At 39.6% G+C, this 21,704-nt stretch overlaps 1 protein-coding gene across 1 annotated transcript in view; it reads left to right on the top strand.

The window, feature by feature from the left end:
* Positions 1-21,704, top strand: part of DNAH12 (dynein axonemal heavy chain 12) — a 246,885-nt gene that overhangs the window by 213,564 nt on the left and 11,617 nt on the right. The window contains exons 63-69 of the mRNA XM_030810168.1: positions 3,147-3,297; positions 3,505-3,758; positions 4,280-4,420; positions 12,147-12,284; positions 15,833-16,066; positions 16,930-17,118; positions 17,528-17,631. Coding sequence (XP_030666028.1) covers positions 3,147-3,297; positions 3,505-3,758; positions 4,280-4,420; positions 12,147-12,284; positions 15,833-16,066; positions 16,930-17,118; positions 17,528-17,631 — 1,211 coding nt within the window. The remainder of the gene's footprint in view (positions 1-3,146; positions 3,298-3,504; positions 3,759-4,279; positions 4,421-12,146; positions 12,285-15,832; positions 16,067-16,929; positions 17,119-17,527; positions 17,632-21,704) is intronic.

Here is a 21,704-nt window from a genome sequence, read left to right on the forward strand (position 1 = left end):
TGTTTAAGATTTGTTAAGACTGGTCTAGAATAGCCTTTATTCAATGCATAGTTTAGCTCTACCAAAGTGCCACCCGTCTGCGGCCTTTACTGAATGCTCCAAGCGATCACTAAGGACTCTCTATGGCTTTTGGGAACCTGAATGAGTCCCAGCCTTCATGAACAGTGGTAGCTCCCCAAATCTCCTGGTTACAGCACCTCAGATGCTCTTTTCTTGGTCTCATGCATACACACCATAGTGTTCAGCAAGGATTCAGAGGTACTGTGAGCAGATTTCTGAACTCTTCCTGGATAGTTCTATCCTAATTAGAACTCTGCAACTTCCAGCAGGCTTGGCCCCTTTGTAGTCTTTTTCTTGTTTTCCCAACTCAGTGTCACTGCATTGCTCTGCCTTAATCACTCTCCCTGTTCCACAGTCTAGCATACCTCCAAGAAGAAGGCTGAGAGAATAGCATTCAGTTTGTTTTCTTTTTCTCAGTGATCACAGTCCTACACCACCTATTGCCCCCTGTGCAAAAATGGTGGTTTCATTAATTGTGACTGTTTTTTAAATTGTTTGTGGTGGTAGGGTAAATCCAATCCCTATAACCACATCATAGCTAAGAGTAGAAGATGGCAGAAAATTTTGTACATGTCACAATTTTATTAGTTCAAACATGCACAGAAATCTTTCTAAAGGTAAGATAAGTAGGCTGATACCAATTTTCACAAATTTAAGAAAGGTGATCATAGTATTACAAAGGGATAATTTTGTAATAGAAAGAAAACAAAAAACCATGTTCATACATCTAGTTTAAACTTTGAGTAAAGTTGCAAAATTATTCACGACAAATGTTAAAGCAGTAAGGAAGACTTTGTTCAAGACTATCACAGTAGGAAAGACAGCTCAGGCTTAGTTCCAAATACAGCAGACACAGTTGGGGATTTATAGTCAAGGAGCAGGGTCGGGGGAAATTACTAAGAGACATCAAGGGTAGGGGGAATTCTTGCTACCCTGACCTAACAGAATTCTTGCTGAAAGCAGGCCAGGGTGATGAGATACCACCTGGGTGATGGCAGGGTATGAGGAATTTGATCAGATACGGAGGGTGATCGGATGTAGAGGGTGGGGGACTCTCACTAAACTGGCTAGCAGGATTCTTGCTACAACTGGGCTCTTGAAGACAAGGCCTCATAGAAAAAGGGGTTCAGAGGAGCCTGTCTAACTAAGGTTTGTTTGAGGAAAGAATCTTTACCAGTAAGTCACTTCACCTATACCATGAAAAATATGAAGGTGTTGAAAGTGATTGCAATAGTCCCTTTGTTTCTTCCGTTTTTTTACAAAAAATTTTACAATTTTAGTAAAGTCTCACCTGTCTCTGAGTAGATTTAAACAGAAGCCTACATAAATGTTTTACTCCTTACCCTGATTCCCAAAGACCTTTGTACTTGGTTAATATTCATCTCATTCTTCCCTGATAGTTGTGTGTGCATATGTGTCTATGTATAGACATACACAGTGACTCTCACTAGAGAGTCACTTTAAGTCCCTGGAACCCCTAAACAATGGTTTATTCATTATTTTATCACCAGTAGCCTCCCTTGTTCATGGCGAAGACTTAATAGCTTTGTATCTGGGAACACTTGCCTATTTGCACTTTGCAGAATGGCTCCCTGATGGGCAGTAGAGATACTGTTTCAATACCACATGTAGGGTTTTTGCTTTGTCTGCCATGTTTGGAAGCCTGTGCTTATATACCATAGCACTTACCTCATTAGAATGTACAGTAATTGTCTGCTTATTTTTTAGGATCTCCCACTAGACTATGAGCTTCTTGAGGTCAAGATTCATGTGTTGTTTTGCTCTATATCACCAGGATTTAGAGCAATGTCTGGCAGATGGTAGAAGCTCAACAAATGTCTATGAATTAAGTTGAATTGAATTGAGTTAAACTAAATGGAATTAAAGCCTATATTATTCAGGCCTTCTACTTGTTTCCCTCTGTTCTCCAGAGAAATAAAACAATAGGGGAGGGGAACTGATTGATTGATTGATTGATTTGATTTTCTGAAAGGAATTGGCTGGTGTGATTGTGGAAGCTGGTGAATCTGCACGGTAAGCTGGCAGGCTGGAAACTCAAGGAGGAGTTGATGTTGCAGCTCAAGTCCAAAGGCAGTTTGCTGGCAAAAGGTCCTCTTTCTCAGGGGAAATCAGGCTTTCTTCTTTCTTAAGGCTTTCAACTGATTGTATGAGGCCCACCACATTATGGAGGGCAATCTGCTTTACTCCAAATCTACTAATTTAAATATTAATCTCATCCAAAAATACCCTCACAGCAACATGTAGACTGCTATTTGACCAAATATCAGGATATCATGGCCTCATAGGCCATCTTTGGCTCATTTATATAACAATTCAATAGGTTAAAAATGGTATCTAAGTATAGTTATAATTTGTATTTTTCTTATTATGAGTATTAGAGTATAAATGAAGCTGCTGTAACAAAGGGACCTAAAGTACAGTGGCTTAAATCAAATAGAAGTTAATTTCTCTCTCTCCTAACAGCTCAGAGGCAAATGATTAAGGGCTGACAGGGAAGCTCAGCTCCTGAGATCACCCAGAAACTCAGGTTCTTTCATGCTTACAGTGTGGTCCTCATCAGCAAAATGGAAGCTGGCTTGTGAACACTATGTCGAAAAGAGAAGAAAGTGTTGAAGGCAAATAGCTTCCTTAAAATATAATCTGGAAGATCCATACATAATTTCTACTTATATCTCTCTGGCCAAAACTTAGTCACATGGCCACATTACCTGCAAGAAATGCCAGGAAAACTTGGGGTTCTAATACCAAACAGACAAATAAGTGGGACAATATGCAATCTCTGCTATAATGAGTGACGTTGAGCATCCCTCATATGTTTAGGATCAATTTGTACTTCATATTCTCTAAGCAGTTTGTCTCCTTTGCCCATTTTTCTTTTGGATAGTCTTCTCCTATAAATGTATATAGTTTTTATTTATTAGAGAAATTAGTGCTTTGTCTATGATGCTGCATGCTTTTTTTGACCATTAGACTCAAATTGTATTCTTTGTTGTTTTTCAATAATATTCAAATCTGTTATGTGAAATAAAAGTTGCTCTAAAGATCATATCTTTTCCCTTCAACAGATAACCCCAGCTATAACAAACTATGTAACTGACAAACTAGGGAAAAAGTTTGTAGAGCCTCCACCATTTGATTTGACAAAGAGTTACTTGGATTCAAATTGCACCATTCCCTTAATTTTTGTTCTATCTCCAGGAGCAGATCCTATGGCCAGTAAGTGCATATACTGTAAACTTTAAGAAATTATAAATAAAACATCTTGCTCAATACTCATTTCTTATATGATTATAAATCAGTGAGTAAATCCGATATTTACAGAGAAACGTAACTAGAATTTTTCATGATAAAACACCTATACATAAGGCACTTTTTAATAATTTTAGAGTAAGTAGTGTGACCCTTTTTTTGTGCCTCTCATAGGCCTGCTGAAATTTGCAAATGATAAATCTATGTCTGGAAATAAGTTTCAAGCTATTTCACTGGGACAGGGACAAGGACCGATTGCAGCAAAAATGATTAAAGCAGCAATAGAAGAAGGAACTTGGGTGTGCCTACAGAATTGCCACCTTGCAGTCTCCTGGATGCCCATGTTGGAAAAAATATGTGAAGATTTTACCTCTGAAACCTGTAACTCATCCTTTAGGCTTTGGCTGACAAGCTATCCATCTCCAAAAGTATGTTTATTCCCTTAAAGAGTTCAGTACATTAACTTAGTTATCGGTATATCTTGTTTGTTTTCTTTGTTTGTTTTGAGACGGAGTCTCACTCTGTCTCCCAGGCTGGAGCGCAGTGGCGCAATCTCGGCTCACGGCAACCTTTGCCTCCCGGGTTCAAGCGATCCTCCTGCCTCAGCCTCCCTGGTAGCTGAGATTACGGGCGCATACCACCATGCTTGGCTAATTTTTGTATTTTTAGTAGAAACGGTTTCACCATGTCAGCCAGCCTGGTCTCGAACTCCTGACCTCAGGTGATCCACTCGCCTCAGCCTCCCAGAGTGCTGGGATTTCAGGCGTGCACCACCACGCCTGGTCAACTGTCTGCATATCTTGATCAAGCTTCAGATACTTAACCTTAAGAGGTTTTTTAAATATTTCTGGAGTCCTCCATTATGCCTGTTTTTTAATCCACTTGTATATGCACTTTTAGAGCCTCTACTTGCTATCTTGTATAATGCTCTCCATTTATTTTGTCTTAGTTCCCAGTAACAATTCTACAGAATGGAGTAAAAATGACTAATGAACCTCCCACGGGTCTTCGGCTGAATCTCCTTCAATCATATCTCACTGATCCAGTTTCTGATCCTGAGTTTTTCAAGGGATGCCGTGGAAAGGAACTGGTAATATTCATCTTTTGAAACTTTTAAAATGTGTTTTATAGTGATCAAATATGGAAGTGTAAAATTTTATTTAATAATGCTTTTATAAAATTTTTATTTAATGTTTTTAAAACTTTAAGCATTTCCTAACAAGACAAAAATTGTACTTATCTTGTTCACCATTTTATTCAATATAGTTTGTACTCCACTTCCCACATAGTAGACATTGAAATAAATATTTGTTGAATGAATTAATCTTAGTTTGTAAGCCAAAGCCCAGTAATGTTTTTGATTAGGACCCGAGAGTAGAAATCTATTTTCCCATTGTTTATTGTTTTTCCACAGGTATGTGTGCCAGGCCCTCTCCTATGTAGTGTAGATATAAAGCAATGAGAACAAAATAGACAAAGAAATCTGCCTTTATGGAACTTAAATTCTAGTAATAATGTTAAGCATATTAATAGTGCTTTTTCGTGTATCCACCTCAAACAGTTTTGTTTACAGTACTGGGGACTTTAAGGGTCCCAGTACAGAGTACTCATTTCCCTACCTGAATTTTTACCAATTGAGAAACAGGGAAAAGTATAAATATATGGTAACCAAATTATAAGCTTAATTATTGATATAGGCTAGATTGGAAGATATACCTTATATCTGTGAACAAATGGGTTTCATATTCCTGAGCCCTAAACTTAAGCAAATTTATCCACCCAGAAGAGTAAAGGAAAACCCAGGTCCCTGTAAGAAGCTCACTTCTAAGAAAGAAAAGGGAGAAGCTGGGCTGAGCATATCTGGTTAATTTTCCCCAAGTTTACCAGTTAGGTAGGTCACTCCCCTCTCCTGCAGCAAGTGAGTACAAGAATGGAGAAAAGTCCAGCATGTTACATTATTAATTGGGCACATGAAAGGAAACATTACTGAGGGAAAATCATCCCCTGACCTCACCCCAACATGTGCCATTTATCATATTTGCATGTTTGAGCTAGAAAAAATGATATTGAAGGTAAAATAAATTCTTTGAAAGTCAGGTATTTTCCCTCTGCTTAATGATACTTTCTGTGTACCCTAGTTCTGCGCCATAATTTTGTTTGCAAATCTGAGAACAAGAGAGGATAATTTGTGGTTTTATTTAGAAAGAGAGCTTAGTAGAATGGAGAAGATAGTATGGTGTCTGATCAAACCCCATCCAGAGTTTGAGCTCCTGCAATTAGAACAGCGAGGGCAAGAAAGAGAGAAGGGAAATTTTGAAAGATTCTAAGCTCAAGCAGAGCTAATTTGGGACTCAGATTATTCAAATAAAAATGGTGCTGAGTTAAGAAGCATTCTCACTCCTTGTGTATTACAACATTGAGCAAGCCACGTTGGCACCGTAAGTATTGGGATTTGTTGGGATATATGAAGTTAGTATCCTTGCCACGTATCATCATTTTTGTGATGAACAGTGATAATAGGTAAGGCTTCACCAAGCAACTTCTGTGGTAGTACCAACAAACGAAAGCTGGGGTAAGAGAAGTAAAAGAATGTAAATGCCCTGTGACATGGGTTCTCAGTGTGCATCCAATTCTCCTAGAGGGCTTGTTCAAACACATCTTGCTGGGTCCCATCCCCAGAGTCTCTAATTCAGTGGCTCTGGGGTGAGGCTTAAGAATTTATAGTTCTAACAAATTCCCTGGTGACGTTGATGTGGCTGGTCCTGGAATCACACTTTGAAAACCATTGCCTTCCAGCTTCTGCAGGTGACTGGTTTGTAGACATACTGAAATTCCACTGAGGCTTCCAGAAATAGCTGGAATGCCTTTCGATAAGGCTAATTTCTGACAATTAGGCCAGCAATAATTTGAACTATCATCATTTGGCCATTAAAGGTAAATCAGATCTTTTTAGTCACAGGTTGTTGATATCTTGGGTGTTTGAATTACCTAGCAATGATAAGACATTTGTTATCAGTCTATAGATCTGTCTGCTGTACTCACTTTATTCTCCTTAAGGGCAGGGATACATTTCCGTATCTTCACTTATTTACTCAGTAAATATTTATTGAGTACCTACTAGGTGCAAGGCATTCTTATAGGAACTGGTAATATAGCAATGAACATATATAAACACATGTAAAAATTCCTATCTTTATGGAGCTGACATTTTAGTCAAAGGAAACCTATGGAAGGCAAGCTCAACCATAATCCCCACAAACCTGGGGGACTTGTTAAAGCTACAGATGTCAGTGCCCTACTTCTGGAATTCTGATTCACTAAATTTGAAGTAAGACTCAAGAACAAGCATAAATATAGCATATCATATATATAGACACCATGGCCAAGTGGGATTTATCCCCTGGGATGCTAAAATGATTCAACTTATAAAAATCAATTAATGTGATACACAGTAACAGAAGAAGGATAAAAGTCACATGATCGTCTCACTAGATGCAGAAAAAGCATCCAACAAAATTCAACACTTGTTTATAATATAAACTCTCAGCTGGGCATGGTGGCTCATGCCTGTAATCCTGGTACTTTGGGAGACTGAGGTAGGAGGATCACTTGAGGTCATGTGTTCGAGACCAGCCTAGCCAACATGGTGAAACCCTGTCTCTACTAAAAATACAAAAAAAAAAAAAAAAAATTAGCAAGGTGTAGTGGCATGTGGCTATAATCCCAATTACTCGGGAAGAGGCAGGAGAATTGCTTGAGCCTGTGAGGTGGAGGGTGCAGTAGCTGAGATCGTGCCACTGCACTTCAGCCTGGGCAACAGAGCAAGACTCCGTCTCAGGAAGAAACAAAACAAAACCAAAAAACAACTCTTAACAAATGAGGAATAGAAGAAAATTACCTCAACATAATAAAAGCCAATATGAAAATACCACAACTTATACTCAACCATGGAAAAACTGAAAGTCTTTCCTGTAAGATCGGAAAGAAGGCATGGAAGCCCACTCCTTCTACTTCTGTTCAACATAGACTGGAAGTCCTAGACAGAACAATTAGGCAAGAAAAAGAAACAGGAGGCATCCAAATCAAAGCAGAAGAAGTAAAATTGTCCTTGTTTGCAGATGATGTGATCTTATGTATATAGAAAACCACAAAACTCCACAAAAGAAAAACCTGTTAGAGCTAATCAATGAATTCAGTAAAGTTGTAGGGTACAAAATCAACATATAAAAATCAGTTGCATTTCTGTACACCAACAACAAACTATCTGAAATGGAAATTAGGAAAACAATCCCATTTATAATGGTACCAAAAACAATAAAATACTTAGGAATAAATTCAACTGAGGAGGTGAAAGATGTATACACTGAAAACTACAAAATATTGATGCAATAAGTTAAAGAAGACACAAACATGGAAAAATATCCCATGTTCATGGATTGGAAGACTTAATATTATTAAAATGTGCAAACTAACCAAAGTGATCTACAGATTTAATTTAGCAATCCCTATCAAAATCCCAATCTTAAAAAACTCTAAAATTCATATAGAACCACAAAAGATCTTAAATGGCCAAATCAATGTTGAGAAAAAACAAAGCTAGAGGCTTTGTTCTCTGAAATCAGGCTACTTCCTGATTTCAAAATATAATACAAAGCTACAGTGATTAAAACAGTATGGTACAGGTTAAGTATTCCTTATCTGGAATGCTTGGGATTTTTTTTTAATTTTGGAATATTTGCATTATACTTACCAGTTAACATTCCAAATACAAAAATACAAAACCTGAAATGCTCTAATGACCATTTCCTTTGAGCATCATGTTGGTACTCAAAAAGTTTTGGATTTTGGAGCATTTTGGATTTTGGGTTTTTGGGTTTAGGATGCTCAACCTGTACTAGCATAAAGTCAGACATACAGACCAGTGGAAACGAATAGAGAGCTCAGAAATCAATCTACACATATAAGGTCAACTGATCTTTGACAAAAGTGCCAAGAATATACAATGGGAGAAGTATAGTCTCTTCAACAACTGGTATTGAGAAAACTGCATATCCACATGCAAAAGAATGAAATTTAACTCTTATCTTACACTATACACAAAAATCAACTCAAAATGGATTAAAGACTTAAATGTAAGATTTGAAACTGTAAAACTTATGAAAGAACACTTAGAAGGAAAGCTTCATGACATTGATCTTAGCAATAATTTCATAGATATGACACCAAAAGCATAGGCAACAAAAAGAAAGTGGGATCAAATCAAACTAAAAAGCTTCTGCACAGCAAAGGAAATGATCAACAAAGTGAAAAGCCAACCTAAGGAATGGGAGAAATTATTTGCAAACCATGTATTAGATATGGGGTTAATTTCCAAAATATATATGGAACACCTCAATAACAACAATAAAAAACAAAGAATAACCAGATTTAAAATGGGCTAAAGATTTGAATAGACATTTCTCCAAAGAAGACATACAAATGGACAACAGATATATGAAAAAATGCTCAATGTCACTAGTCAGCAGGGAAATGCAAATCAAAACCACAATGAGATATCATCTCATACCTTCTGGAATGGCTATTTTCAAAAAAACAAAAAACAGCATGTATTAGCAAGGACAAAATTGGAGCCCTCATACACTGTTGGTGGTGATGCAAAGTGGTGCAGCCATTAAGGAAAACAGTATGGAGACTCTCAAAAAATTAAAAACAGAACATATGATCCAGCAGTCTCACTTCTGAGTATCCAAAAAAAATTGAAATCAGGATCTCTAAGAGACATTAGCAGGCCAATGTTCATTGCAGCATTATTCACAATAGCCAATATGTGGAAATATCCTAAATGCCCATTCATAGAATATTATTCAGCCTTAAAAAGAAGAAAATACTGCCATATATGACAACATGGATAAAACTTGAAGACATTATCCTAAGTGAACTAAGCCAGTCACAGAAAGAGAAATGCTGTATTACTCCACTTACATAAGGTAACAAAAATAGTCAAACTCATAGAATCAGAAGGTGGTTACCTGGGACTGTGGGAGGGGGAAATAGGGAGTTGCTTATTAATGGGAATAGTGTCTCAATTATGCAAGGTGAATAAATTCTGGAGATTAGCTGTACAACATTGTCCTTATAGTTAACAATACTGTATTGTACACTTAAAAATTCAAGATGGTAGATTTCATGTTAAATGTTTTACCACAATAAAATGAAAATTATTAAAACATATGATATAAACAAACAAATTTGCATGTTCAACTAAGTTAGCAACCACTGCGCGCAACAGCCATGATAGTGTTATGAACTAAGGGAGGACAAAGAAAGGAAGAGAGGAAAGGGGCAAACATTTATTGACCACCAGCAGATTTCAGTTAGTTTAAATATATAAGCCTTGCAACAGTCCTCTAATGTAGGTATCATTTGCATACATCTATTTGTTAAATAAGGAAATTGAGGCTCAAATGAATTAAATAAATTATTGAGGTCATTGAATTAGTCCGTTCTTACACTGCTATAAAGAAATACCCAAGACTGGGTAATTTATAAAGGAAAGAGGTTTAATTGACTTACAATTCCACATGGCTGGGGAAGCCTCGGGAAACTTACAATCATGGTGGAAGGTGAAGGGGAAGCAAGCACCTTCTTCACAAGGCAGCAGGAGAGAGAACAGTGAAGGAAGAACTTCCAAATGCTTATAAAACCATCGGATCTCGTGAGAACTCACTATCACAAGAACAGTATGGGGGAAACTGCCCCCATGATTGAGTCACCTCCCTCCCTCAACACGCAGGGATTATAGGTCCCTCCCTTGAAAAGTGGGGATTACAAATTGAGATGAGATTTAGGTGGGGACACAGAGCCAAACGATATCAGTTGTACAGCTCAGCCCAGTGTTGGAGGTGGGATTTGGTACCCAGGACATCTGACTCTTTCCATTTGTGTGTGATTAACTCTGCTTGGCTGAGTTGAAAAAAAGCTTCATGGAAGAAGTGATATTTGAAGTAGGCACAAGAAGTATGTTTAATATGTACAGCTATTATGACAAGGTTGTTGAAAGAGCAATAAGGACCTCATTTTGGCTAAACTGGTAGGAAATAAGAACGGGAAGGAATATTGGGTCAAGACTGGAAGTCTTTACATGCCTTGCTAAGGAGTTTGAATGAGTCAACACAAAACAGCATTATGTCATAGAAAACAAACTAAAATGCATACCCTCACTGATGGCAGGTCAGTGGCATCATCTTTAGGCAGAGAAGGCAACATCCTATTGCCCCCTTGGCTTAGTCAAAAACAAGCAAAAAAAAAAAAAAAAAAAAAGGAAGGGGTTATGTTTTAAGAAAGTATGTTTTAATGTTTAAAAGTTTTTTAAAGAATATCTAGTTTTTAAAATATCTAGGTAACAGGACTGTGGCAAACTACTCTGATGTCCTTTGTCACAGCTCTTCGATCCATATCTAATTTCAGCCACAACTGTAGAAGATAGTTCTTTGTGAGTTCAGACTCTTCATAGGCTATAGCACCTTATCTCAAGTGTGCATCTTTCTTTTCTTTCCTCAAGATTTCTCTGATGCAACAGGAGCCTTCTTGGCCTGTAGACACACAAGCATAGACCAAAAATGTGGAGAAATTATCAACCCCAGGGGCAACCTTCAACTATTCAGAGACCACTTGTCCCAGCAGAACTGAGTCCTCATCACAGCAACAACTTCCATAATTCTTCCTGATACTTTTCCTTTTTTTCTGCCTTCCTTTCCCTACTCCTTTCCTGCTTCCTGGGATCACTTCTCACATACACCCACCTTCACCCGCATCTTTCTCTCAAGGTCTACTTTTGGAGGAACCCAGTCTAGATAAAGTCCAAAGACAGAAACAAATGAGATCATTCAGTTTTCCAGAATTTTAAGGATGGTTCCTGCCTTAAGAAAACCCACTATTTAAAAATATGTAGAAAATATATGTAAATTAGATAATTGTTCTTATTGCTAAAGGTTCTTCCCCTATGAAATGTTTCACCACAGCATTCATCTAGTATATTTAGAATATGCTTTGATGTACTTACAACATTTCAAAAACGTATCTACTCAGTAAAGCATAGTGTACTTGCATTTTAATATTGAAGAATAATGTCTACTACTGCATTATATGAAAATAGCTGGATGGACTTTCACTGGATTTGGAGCTATGTTTGAAATGTTCTAAATTAAAATACATGCTATGTATCATACTTGAGATTTACTTGGGGGGACCTTAAAGAGTTGGGCGACCATCCTCTGGAACACTGACACAGATTTCTTGAGAAGCCCAAGCAACATGCATATCACAGACACGAGGATGCCACAAAGCAGATCAAATAAACAATGGTTTCAAAAATGATTTTCAAATGGAAAGTCACAAAGTCATGAATGACATATTGGGATTTATTCATATCATAATGGTTAATCATTCCCCTGCACTTACAGTCTCAAGCATATGCCAACAGGTTTACAGAATAACATTTAAGTATTGAAGTTGTAAATCTCTACAAGTAATACCAAAGTATTATTAGTCAATACTTTGGTAAAATGATAACATTTTTGCATTTTAACAAGGCTTAATATTACTGTGGTTTGTCCAGCTTTGGAGATTTGAATTAAATCATAAGATGAATACTATTTATAGTAAGTATTATTTTAGATAGGATTTTTTTAAAATAGAAGTTTGTAGAGATATGTGATCACAGAATCTTGTGAGAAACATCATTTATCTATTCCTCTCATTTTACTGATGGAATCTGACCAGAATTTTTTTCTTGTTGTGTACTTTTTATATTAAAGGCCTGGGAGAAGTTACTGTTTGGAGTTTGTTTTTTTCATGCCCTTGTGCAAGAGAGAAAGAAATTTGGTCCTCTTGGTTGGAATATTCCATATGGATTTAATGAATCTGACTTGCGCATCAGTATCCGACAACTGCAGGTAAAATTAACAAGAAATTAACATTCATGAAGGATCACTATTTATCAGGCCCTAGGCAAATCTTTTGCTTGGAATAACTGATTCACTTCTCCCAACACCACTAACAGGTGGGTAGATGGTAATAACTATGGCTTATGAAGCACTATCTCCACCGGGATTCTTTGTGCTGCAAGTAATGGGAAATCTGATTCAAACTGGCTTAAACCACAATGAAACTCATTACTCACATAATAAAGAGGTGCAGAAGGACAAGCTCTGGGTTTGGTTGATTCAGCACCATCACAGTGTTGTCATCGAGGACCCTGGTTCTTTGTCTTTGTGCAGTGCCATCGTCAGCGTTGGCTTAACATTACGTCCCCACTATCCTCTACTTTCCTCCACTTGGTCAAGTCGACAGCTTAGCTCTATCAACAGAAACAGCTTGTCTACTTTCAGCAGAAAAATAATTTATTGAAAGGATATTGGGTAGCTCAAAGTATCACCAAGACAGTTGGAGAGCCAAGCTCAAGGAGGCATCCAGAGTCAAATCCAAAATCACTGTGTCTGATAAGGCAGCATCTCTACCCTTGTTGAATATTAGACCCCAGAGCTTGTATGGCTGCCACATAGACTCTAGTCTACTGCAGGCCTCTGCTGTCATGACCACATTCAAAGAGATTCTTTGCTGTTACTAATTTTTTTTTGAGATGGGGTCTCGCTGTGTTGCCCAGGCTAGACTGCAGTGATGCAATCATAGCTCACTACAGCCTTGAACTCTTGGGCTCAAGCAATCCTCCTGCCTCAGCCTCTGGAGTAACTGGGACTACAGGCACATGCCACCATGCCCAGATAAGTTTGTTTGGAGACAGAGTTTCACTCTGTCACCCAGGCTGGAGTGCAGTGGCATGATCTCCGCTTACTGCAATCTGTGCCTCCCAGTTCAAGTGATTCTTATGCCTCAGCCTCCCAAGTAGCTGGGACTACAGTTGTGTGCCACCGTGCTTGGCTAACTTTTTGTATTTTTTAGTAGAAATGGGGTTTTACCATGTTGCCCAGGCTTGTCTCAAACTCCTGAGCTCAGGCAATCCAACTGCCTCAGCCTCCCAAAGTGCTGAGATTCCAGGTGTGAGCCACTATGCCTGGCCCCTTGTAAGTTTTTTTTTTAATGTATTTTGTAGAGACAGGGTCTTGCTACATTGCCCAGGCTGGTGTCAAACTCCTGGTCTCAAGCTGGGTTACAGGCATGAGCCACCATAGCTGGCCTGTTCTTGCTTCTCTGTACATTAATCCCCTACTTAGTTTAAGGTGGACGCATCTGAGTAGCCAAGCCCAGGTCACAGGTGTAGGCTTTAGCTGTAAGGGAGCTTGGGAAAGTGAGTAGCTGGCCTTTCACACAAACACAGAATATTAATATTTTTCTGGTCTTTTGCTGTTCTGAGGGGCCTTTTTGAAATAGGATCTAATGACGGGAAAAGAGAAGCATTGATAAAATCTAATTAATTGGTGCTATTAGATTTCAGTCAGGTAGGTTTTTGTAAGGCTATAAGCATTTAATCATATTTACACCAACCTTTTAAAAATTGTTAACACATAATTTGTATAGAAATAGTTGATATTTTATCGAGTCTTTAAAAAATATCAGGGCAGAAACCTTAACTGGAATAAATATGTCCGTTTGAAAATCCTTGTAACAGTTGTTGAGATTGGTGCCTATGGAATTGTAACTGCATGATGAAGTGACATTGATTTTAAACATTGGATTTTGAGACCAATTTAGTTGGTACAGCCTAAGCTTGGAGAACATTTTGCCAAAACCATCATACTGCATATAATCAATCATCTTCTGGCCAAGCCCCAGCCTCCAGCCTCTTATGTCATCAACCTTTCTAGCCCCAACATTGGAAACTGCCAGCACTGGCTGGATCCATGTTTCATTTCTTCAGAAACTGGAAAAATGATTGAGGATTAATCCTTAAGCCATCTTCACCTGGTATGAGCAGGCTGCCTCTCTCCAAAAGGCAGATCAGAAAACTGATGGCTAAGTGGATAGACAGCCAGAGAATGAGCTGTTGGTCTCCACTTCTTGCATATGCCACAAGTTTAACATTAAATTCTTGTGAAGTCTCTTCCTTCACCTTTGGGAGGGGAAGGAACCCAGTTGAACACACCCTTCCCCTCCCCCAAAGAAGAGACAGGGAAAAACTTTCCTCTTTTTGCAAATAATTCATTTCCCAAAACGACGACCTTCCCTCTTTCTCAGTCCCCTTTCATATCTCTTGACGCTTTTCTTCCTCTTCAAAACGTGGGAGTCTTAAAGGATTAAGCCTTCTTTCAACTTGGTTCTAGAGAATTTAGAATTATCTTTTTCTCAACTGTGCATAATTACTATTAAGTAAATTTCAGGGGCAGGAAAAGCTCTCAACCCACAACTTATACCATCCCAATACACATACTATCAAAAATTCCTGTATATTAGAACCAGTATGGGATCTGGAACTGGAAGAAATAAATTCAGGCCTTCATATTACTTCACATTTACCAGACTGTTTCCTACTCTGCAGAGTTACTGAGAGGTGAATAAGACAATATAAAAACTATGCAAATGATAGTTTTTATTACTATTATTACAACAATAATAAGGAAACTAGAAAAGATATGTATTGTTTGCCAGTGGAACTGTGTCATAGTGTGTGATTTATGCTGTTGCACTAAAGTTTGAAATGGCTTTGTTTTTAATCACATCGTGAAAAGTGTCCTAAACCAGGCACCTGGTTCTCAGCCTTGGCATGATTGGCATTTTGGGCCAGATAGTTCTTTGCTGTGGGCAGCTCTCCTGTGTATTGTCTAGCAGCAGCCCAGGCTTCTACCCAGTAGATGCCAGTAACACCCCAGCCCCCACCACAGTTGTGACAATGTAAGTTATCTCCAGACATTGCCAAATGTAACCTGGGGGACAAAATTAATCCCAGTTGATAGCTAGTGCCATAAAACAAGGTTTATCCAAATTCATATGAAAAATACTTGGTAATTTCCATGTCATCTTTTTTTATTAAACGTTTTTCTCATTACAGAAGCAATATGTCTTTATTTCAGAAAAAATTTGAGACACAGACAAGCAATTTAAGATAAAATACTATCACCCAGGTGCAGGGGCTCCACGCCTGTAATCCCAGCACTTTGGGAGGCTGAGTTGGGTGGATCACCTGAGGTCAGGAGTTCAAGACCAGTCTGGCCAACATGGTAAAACCCTGTCTCTACTAAAAATACAAAAAAATAGCCAGGCGTGGTGGCACACTCCTGTAATCCTAGCTACCTGGGAGGCTGAGGCAGGAGAATTGCTTGAACCTGGGAGGCGGAGATTGCAGTGAGCCGAAGTCATGCCACTGCACTCCAGCCTGGGTGACAGAGCGAGACTCTGTCCAAAAAAAGCTAACAATCTCAGCTACCGAAAGACAACTCATGATGATAAATCTTTCAATCCCCTTTCTAGATAGATAGATACATACTTAAAATGGAAATGAAGTGAAATACTTTAAGGTTTTTCTTGTTTCATTTTTCCTTTGCTTCAGTTATTTATCAATGAATATGATACAATTCCATTTGAAGCTATATCTTACCTGACTGGGGAGTGTAATTATGGAGGAAGAGTGACAGACGATTGGGACAGACGTCTCCTATTAACCATGCTGGCTGACTTTTATAATCTGTACATAGTTGAAAACCCTCATTATAAGTTTTCTCCCAGTGGAAACTATTTTGCACCTCCTAAAGGCGCTTATGAGGACTACATTGAATTCATTAAGGTAATGATGTCACCAAAAATAAGGTTAGATTAATGTGTGATTTTTCTAACAGCAAATGGTGAAATGTTCTTCTCTAATGTATAGGTTTAGACAAATATTATGGTTTTAATCAACTTTTAATAACCTTTTTCTAGTAATTACTGAAAATTAGAAAAGTTTGAGTATTCTGTTATTTAATGTTGGTTTTTAACCCTTTTTTGGTCTGCACATGTCTGCCTTATGAATTCATGTATTGTAGGAAAGGAAAAACTTTACCCTCTTATGTTCAGTGACAGGGGCCTGCCAATCAAACGGACAAAAAATAAATTAGCAGGAGAAGAGGCAGTATAGTTTGTATGGATATTAACGTTTTTCTGTGCACAGGAGTTTTGCAGAAAAGGAGTGAAAACCAAATGATGCAGTTGTACTTGGGCATTTACCATTGTAACAGAGGGTGATAAATTGTAGAGAGATGTGACTAGATAAAAGAAAGGGGGTTTAGAGTTCTAGGGGCAATACATTGTGGGTAAGTGATTAGGAAATAATATGGGGGAAACTAGTGGAAGATAAGGATTATTTTGAGTGAGGTCTGTTTATACAGACTCATCTCAGTGCCAGTTCTGTCTCCAGTGAGAAGGGTCATTCTCTTCATCCTGGTACAAGAAAGAGAAAATTTATGCCACAAGTCAAAAATGGAAATTGATGCCCTGCTTTTAGACAGATAAGGGGAGGGCAGAAACCTCTTTCTGTATCTGTTGATTATTAATTGCCTTCAACTCACATAACCCCTATGCCAAAGTAGCATATTTTGGAGTAGCGTATCCTGATCATCCCTTTCAGTATCCAGGGAAAATATGATGCATGCTTAATTTGTTTTCTGGTAGAAACTTCCATTTACCCAACACCCTGAGATATTTGGATTACATGAAAATGTTGACATCTCCAAGGATCTTCAACAAACAAAAACCCTCTTTGAGTCCTTGCTCCTCACCCAGGGAGGCTCCAAACAGACAGGAGCCTCAGGAAGTACTGATCAGATTCTGTTAGAAATTACCAAAGATATCCTCAACAAGGTAATGTTTAGCTTAAAATATGTTACTTATAATATAAATAAAAATGATACTGAAATGACAATCTGAAAACTCCACGTACTAGCATTATGATCTTGAGCAAGAACTTTGCTCTCTAAGCATTAGTCTCCAAATCTGTTAAATGGTGATAATACTACCAATTTTTTTAAGTTTTTTGAGAACGTTAAAGAGATCATGAATTTAAATTGGCTTATAGAATGCCTGGCATATAGTAAGTTCTTAGTAACTGTGGTTGTGGATGAGCTAATGTACATATGACTTATATACATTAATGTACGTTATGAGCTAATGTACATCTATACCCTAGTATTAGCTATTATTATATAATGGCTGAATTAAGCTAATTATCCATTCTGAGAATAATCTGTGACTTCAAAATCTATTCTTCTAGCTCCCTAGTGATTTCGACATTGAAATGGCACTACAGAAGTATCCTGTGAGATATGAAGAAAGCATGAATACTGTGTTAGTGCAAGAAATGGAAAGATTTAACAAGTAAGGATCTATGTCCCTGGTGATTCATAAGGTTCTTATATTAATAAGAAAAATAAAACAAAATAGTGTTGAAGTGTTGGGGCAGCGAAAATTTTGAGGGTGGTATGAAGAGATAATGGGTGATGTTTCTCAGGGCTGCTTCGAGCGGGATTAGGGGCGGCATGGGAACCTAGAGTGAGAGAGATTAAGCTGAAGGAAGATTTTGTGGTAAGGGGTGATATTGTAGGGTTGTTAGAAGAAACATTTGTCTTATAGAATTATTGGTGATGGCCTGGATACGGTTTCGTATGAATTAAAAAACTAAATGGAATAAGAGAAGGAGAAAAACAGGTATTAAAGGACTAAGAATTGGGAGGACCTAGGACATCTAATTAGAGAGTGCCTGAGGAGGTTCAGCATAGCCTTGCCAGCAAAGATTATTTATTTACTTTAAGAGTTAAGAGTGGCAGTTTGGGGATAGCACCAGGAGATATCAGCTGTGATGGCTTGGAGAAACAGTGTAACCTGGCGGTGTAAACAAGAGCAGGGTATTTATGAGTAGTTGAGAACGGTGAATAGGAGTATGACTAGACAGAAGATAGTAGGGATGACAAGTTTTTTGGGGTGCAGTCTGAGTTGGTCTGGTGTCTGGAATGAGACTGGGGCCTAATAAAAAGGAGCGTCTATACAGGAGCTTAAATGGGCTGTACCTTGTAGCATTCTGAGGACAGGCCTGAATTCTGAGAAGGGCAAGTGGTAAAAGTATTGTCCAGTCCTTTTTAAGTTGGTGGCTGAGCTTGGTGAGGTGTGTTTTTAAAAGACCATTAGTTCACTGAATACTAAGAGCCTGAGGAACTGCTTGGGTGATTTGACTAATAAAAGCCAGTCCATTATAGGACTGTATAGAGGTGGGAAGGCCAAACGGAGGAATTATGTCTGACAGAAGGGAAGAACTGACCGTGGTGGCCTTCTCAGACCCTGTGGGAAAGGACTCTACCTATCCAGTGAAAGTGTCTACCTAGACTAAGAGGTATTTTAGTTATCTGACTCGGGGCATGTCGAGTAAAGCCAATTTGCCAGTCCTGGACGGGGGCAAATCCCTGCGCTTGATGTGTAGGGAAGGGAGGGGGCCTGAATAATCCCTGAGGAGTAGTAGAATAGCAGATGGAACACTGAGAAGTTATTTCCTTGAGGGTAGATTTCCACAATGGAAAGGAAATGAGAGGGTCTAAGAGGCGGGCTAGTGGCTTGTACTATAGCACAGCCTGCCTTTGCTGGTGTGTGGCGATTAGGCCTGGTGGAACTGCCATCAATAAAACAAGTGTGATCAGGGTGGGGAACAGGAAAGAAGGAAATATGGGGAAATGGGGTGAATGTCAGGTGGATCAGAGAGATACAGTCATGGGGGTCAGGTGTGGTATCAGGAATAATGTGGGAGGCCGGATTGAAGTCCGGGCCAGGAACAATGGTAATTGTGGGAGACTCAACAAAGAGTGAGTACAGCTGAAGGAGCCAGGGAGCAGACAGTATATGTGTCAGGTATGAGGAAGAAAATAGATCTTGGAAGTTATGAGAACTGTAGAGAGTGAGTTGAGCATAGTTTGTGATTTTAAGGGCCTCTAAAAGTATTAGGGTGGTGGCAGCCGCCGCACACAGACTTGAGGGCTAAGCAAAACAGTAAGGTCAAGTTGTTTGGATAAAAAGGCTACAGGGCGCAGTCCTGGTTCTTGTGTAAGAATTCCGACTGCACAGCCCAGTATTTGGGCTGTGGGTAATGAAAAAGGTTGGGATGAGTCAGGGAGAGCTAGGGTGGGGCAGTCTCTAAAGCTGTCTTCAAGGAACGGAAAGAGGAGTGGGGAAAGGATTTAGGATCTATGGGGTCAGCTAGGTTTCCTTTGGTGAGTTTATACAATGTTTTTTGGCAAAATCAGGTATCTAAAGTCGAAAATATCTAAAGATGTCTAGGAAGGAAAGGAGTTGTTGTTTTGTAGAAGGTGCTGGGGTTTGAGAGATCAGTGGGACATGATCTGCAGAGAGAGCACATGTGTTTTTATGAGAATTATGCCGAGTTAGGTAACAGATGAGGAAGAAATTTGGGCTTGACTGAAGTAATGGGGGCTGCCTGTGAAGCCTTGCAGCACTACAGCCCCGGTAATTTGCTGAGCCTGATGGGTGTCAGGGTCAGTCCAAGTGAAAGCGAAGAGAGCCTGGGATGAACTGTGCAAAGGAATAGTAAAGAAAGCATGTTTGAGATCCAGAACAGAATAATGGGTTGTGTAGGGAGGTATTGAGGATAGGAGAGTATATGGGTTTGGCACCACGGGGTGGATAGGCAAAACAATTTGGTTGATAAGGCGCAGATCCTGAACTAACCCGTAAGCCTTGCCTGGTTTTAGGACAGGTAAAATGGGGGAATTGTAAGGGGAGTTTATAGGCTTTAAAAGGCCACGCTATGGCAGGCAAGTGATAACAGACTTTAATCCTCTTAAAGCATGCTGTGGGATGGGATATTGGCATTAAGTGGGGTAAGGGTGATTAGGTTTTAATGGGATGGTAAGGGGTGCATGATCGGTCACTAAGGAGGGAGTAGAGGTGTCTTATACTTGTGGGTTAAGGTGGGGAGATACAAGGGGAAGATATTAAGGAGGCTTTGAACTGGGGGAAAAGGCGGCAGTGAGGTGTGGCTGTAGCCCAGGAATAATCAGGGAAGCAGATAATTGAGTTAAAGTGTCTCGGCCTAATAAGGGAACTGGGCAGGTGGGGATAACTAAAAAGGAGTGCTTAGAAGAGTATTGTCTAAGTTGGCACCAGAGATGGGGAGTTTTAAGAGGTTTAGAAGCCTGGCCGTCAATACCCACAACAGTTATGGAGGCAAAGGAAACCGGCCCTTGAAAAGAAGGTAACGTGCAGTGGGTAGCCTCTGTATTGATTAAGAAGGGGACGGACTTACCTTCCACTGTGAGAGTTGCCCGAAGCTTGGCGTCCGTGATGGTTTAGGGGCTTCTGAGGCGATCGGGCAGTGTCAGTCTTCAGCCGCTAAACTGAGAAGATCTGGGAAGGAGTCAGTCAGAGAGCCTTGGGCCAGAGTTCCAGGGGCTCTGGGAGTGGCTGCCAGGTGAGTTGAACAGTCTGATTTTCAGTGGGGTCCCGCACAGATGGGATGTGGCTTAGGAGGAATCCCGGGCTGCGGGCATTCCTTGGCCCGGTGGCAAGATTTCCGGCACTTGTAGCAAGCTCCTGGGGAAGGAGGTTCTGGAGGAATGCCTGGCCGCTGCGGTTCAGGCGTTTGGAAGTTCTCGTGTGCTGGAGATGTGGCTGGGGTTTGTCTCACAGTGGAGGCAAGGAATTGCAACTTTTTGCTATTATCGTACGCCTTGAAGGCAAGGTTAATTAAGTCCTGTTGTGGGGTTTGAGGGCCAGAATTTAATTTTTGGAGCTTTATTTAAAGTCGGGAGCGGATTGGGTAATAAAATGTATATTGAGAATAAGACGGCCTTTTGACCTTTTAGGGTCTAGGGCTGTAAAGCGTCTCAGGGTTGCTGCCAAATGAGCCATGAACTGGCTAGGTTTTTCATATTTGATGATAAAGAGCCTAAACGCTAACTGATTTGGGAGAAGTGGGATAAAGAAAAAGGAGCATTAACCTTGACTATACCTTTAGCTCCAGCCACCTTTTTAAGAGGAAATTGCTGGGCAGGTTGGGGAGGGCTAGTCGCAGAACAAAACTGTAAGCTGGACTGGGTGTGAGGAGGGGAAGTGATAAAAAGATGATAAGGTGGAGGAGCGGAGGCTGAGGAAGAATTGGGACCTAGCTCGGCCTGGTGAGGAGAGGCCTGGGGAGGAGGGGAGAGGTCACATGGGTCTATAGAAAAGGAAGATTAGAAAGACTCAATGACGCTTGGGGTTGGGACTGAGGGGACAGGTGAGAGGGAAAGAAGGAGGGTTTGGGACGAGTCGCATTGGGAACAGAGACTAGGGAGGGAAAAATGTGTAAAAGAATGCCTGGACGTCAGGCACCTCAGACTGCCTATTTTACGACAAGAATTATTTATATCTTGTAGGATGGAAAAATCAAAAGTGCTGTTTTCTGGCTA

The sequence above is a fragment of the Nomascus leucogenys genome, chromosome 4 (genome assembly GCF_006542625.1).
Source record: "Nomascus leucogenys isolate Asia chromosome 4, Asia_NLE_v1, whole genome shotgun sequence".
NCBI classification, from domain to species: domain Eukaryota; kingdom Metazoa; phylum Chordata; class Mammalia; order Primates; family Hylobatidae; genus Nomascus; species Nomascus leucogenys.